This window comes from Ursus maritimus, unplaced genomic scaffold, assembly GCF_017311325.1.
Source record: "Ursus maritimus isolate PB19 unplaced genomic scaffold, ASM1731132v1 scaffold_23, whole genome shotgun sequence".
Taxonomy (NCBI): Eukaryota; Metazoa; Chordata; class Mammalia; order Carnivora; family Ursidae; genus Ursus; species Ursus maritimus.
In genome coordinates this window covers 20,382,023-20,385,225 of record NW_024424786.1, presented here as the reverse complement: position 1 = coordinate 20,385,225, position 3,203 = coordinate 20,382,023, and the positions used below count along the sequence as shown (strand labels likewise).

Below are 3,203 nucleotides of genomic sequence, written 5' to 3'. Positions count from 1 at the left end.
AATTCAATTCACCAAATGACTTTTGAGAGCTATTTATGTCAGGTGTGAGTGAGGAACTGCTCACTGCTGCTACTGTGATTTTTACTGGGAGGATTTCTAATTGATGGGAAAGCCTGGGGACAGTTCTGTTTTCTTCCATGTGGAGTTCACCCCTCCTTTCTCCAAACACCTCCATGAAGGTCATGCCAGAGGTTGGCCATCTTCTTCCTCAGTTTTCTGAGACTTTACCTTTAGCCCTCACTTACGGGAGCTTTTTCTGAGGTCAAGTCCAGAATGCAGAAGGGGGGCTTTGGGCTCCAGGAGCCCTTCCCTCCCTCGTAACCTCCCACCCCCATCCCTCTTCATCCTACCTCCCGCTCAGGATATAAAACCAGCCAATCCGTGGGAAAATCACAGTCCAAACTCAGACAGCCTTGACCTCTGTTTGATATGGTTCCCAGGGGGAGATCCATGAACATGATAATCCACTGGGCCGGTTAACCCTCTCTGGGAACCAGAAAGGAGACTTCCCAGTGGGGTCTGGTGACTCTCCAATGATGGCCTAGAAAGGGTGCCAGAGTGTGAGAATTCGAACTCAGTTATTTCTCTGTAACAGGAACGCAGTTCTCATGCACATTTGATAATAATTTGCAAGCACCCCCAAAGAATTGGTCTTTGATTCTGGAATCACATAACCCCTGCCCTTCTCAGTATTGGGGTTCCATTTGATATGTAAGTGTGTTAGGGATGTGTCTGTAGGCAGATGTGACTGTGAGTGTTTCTAGAAAAGGAAGCAGATGAGCCAAAATTTGGAAACCTTAATAACTCGCTACAACATAATGTTGACAGCCATTGGCAGTATGAACTTGAGCAAGTTACACAAATTCCCTGGGCCTTAATGGTCTCAACTACACAATGATGGGGTGAAGGGAAAGACTGGACTAACTCCGGACTTTCCAACATGTGGTGCTCACACCTCTCATGATACAGGAAATAGATCTGGTCCGGGGTAGGCAAACTTTTATTTCGAGGGCAGGGTCGTTAGTATTTTAGGATATACAGGCCAAAAGGCAAAAAGTGATTATAGTCGGTGGGTACTTACATAACCATTTACTACGTAACTATATGCAAATGTAAATCATTTTTAGTTGCGGACCGTTCACACATAGGCGGTGGGCTGGATATGGCCTGTAAGTTGTGGTCTGCTGACTTCCGATTTAGGTGATGCATGGGCCAACAGTTTTTATTTAAATGCTGTGTCTTTATTTTTCTTCATGTTAAAAGGAGACAGACTTTCCTTCTATAATGGTGATACAAAGTTTTCCTTTTAAATAAATGTAGTTGTGTTAAAACAAAAAGGGAGTTGATTTTTTTTTTTTAATATATTAAGTAAATCATCGGGATGGTAGGCAAACGACTAAAGTTTGCAGAACACTGAACTAGAGGATTAGTAAGCCCCCAGCCGTCTGAAAACTCTATATGCTTAACATCCCAAGATCCAGAATCCAGTCTTTGTTCTGACATTTAACCTACCAGCTGTGTGACTTTGAGCTGCTGGGTCGCAAAATGGCGGCAGAAGCACCCTATCTCATCAACATTATTGTGATAACCAGAAAAGAGAAGTTGGGCGAACAGATTTTTCTAATCTACCAAACATGAATTCATCCCCCCCCCCCACGAATTGTGAGAATATGGGAAGCAGCAAACTTGAAAGATGAAAACAGCATGGGCAAGAATGCACGCGAGTGAGGGCCCCAAGCCCATTCCGTTCTGCCCTCTTTCCAGCCTCAACCAGACACCTTTGCCCAAATCTTCCTCCTCACCAGCGTATGCAGGGAGGAGAGCCCTGTGATTAGGATCACGACTTCTTAAGTGGATAAACCCGAGTTGTTGCGCAAACCCCACCATCTGCCGACCGGGTGGTGTGGGGTATATTACCTAAAACCTCACAGCATCCATCCTATCGCTAAAACAGACCCTGTCTCAGGGTTTGTGCCGAGGGACCATGAATAATAAACAGAGGGTTGTAAAGCGCTCAGCACAGAGCCCGAAGTTAGTAAGTAAATGTTCCAATTATCACAGGTCCTCACTCTCTGAACCAAAACCCTGGGACTAGATGTGCTGCAGAAATCGGAATTCCTCGGGTATTAGGGAGGTTATACAGTATATATACTGCCGGATACAGAATACTCTTCTCAGGGTATTCCTTCTGGGAATCATATGTATGTCTCATATGAATATTCATCAAGAATAAATAAAACTATAAAACTATATAGCATATGAATAATGTATAATATGTTGCTTATGTACATATGTGTGTGTATATGTACGTTTAGTGTATGGTTTATATGCTGTATATAGATGTATGGATGTAATATATATAACAGTATATAAAACTATATAACATTAATTTAGGACTGGTTTTTGTTTTGTTCTGTTTTGTGTTTTGCTGGGAAATAAGTTTGTAAACACACACACCATACTTTCAATTTCAGAGCTTTTGGATTTCAGAATTGTGGGTAAGGGTTTGGGGGTGTATTAAGGTATAGCAACCCTTGCCCAGCCTTCAAAAGCATACAGTTAAACGTTATAAGCCAGAGTTCAGGGGTCAGATGTGAGCAGGTAAGAAGAGTAAAGAAAGATGCAGTATTGTGTCATAAGAGCCTCCATGTCAAGCCCTGAGCTTTGCCACTTACCGGCCATGTTACGTGGGCAACTGTCTCAACCCCACTGTCTAGGTTTTCTTATATATAAGATGGGGACAGATGTACAAACCTCACAGGGTGTGGCAATGATTGAATAATGTCGCTGTGGCAAGCACTTAGAGGGGTGCTTGGTTCCTAGGAGGCGGTGTGTATGTTATTAAAAACCAACTGTGCCCCACCGGGGCTCCTGCAGTGTGGCCCTTGTCTGCCTCCTCACAGCCCTCTCCTGCCGTTGTAGGGTGATGTTGGACTCAGTGACACACAGTAGCTTCCTGCCCAACACTTCCTTCTGCGACCCCCTGATGTCGTGGACTGATCTGTTCAGCAATGAAGAGTATTATCCTGCCTTTGAGCATCAGACAGGTGCGTAAATCCAGAGAAGCCCATCTGAGCTGGGAAGAGCTGGGGCAGGAGCGGGTGCTGGCCTCTAGGAGGCAGAAAGGCCATGCTGGGGGCCTGAAAATGCCAGCTCTCACCAGTGTTCAGGGCCGAGGACGGCGGGGGGGGGGGGGGGGGGGG

At 45.1% G+C, this 3,203-nt stretch overlaps 1 protein-coding gene across 3 annotated transcripts in view; it reads left to right on the top strand.

The window, feature by feature from the left end:
• The first annotated feature begins 2,926 nt into the window (after positions 1-2,926).
• ELF5 (E74 like ETS transcription factor 5) overlaps positions 2,927-3,203 on the top strand; it is a 24,503-nt gene continuing 24,226 nt past the window's right edge. For all 3 annotated transcript variants that reach the window (XM_040638943.1, XM_040638944.1, XM_040638942.1), the window contains exon 1: positions 2,927-3,047. In XM_040638943.1, the coding sequence (XP_040494877.1) occupies positions 2,927-3,047 (121 nt within the window). The remainder of the gene's footprint in view (positions 3,048-3,203) is intronic.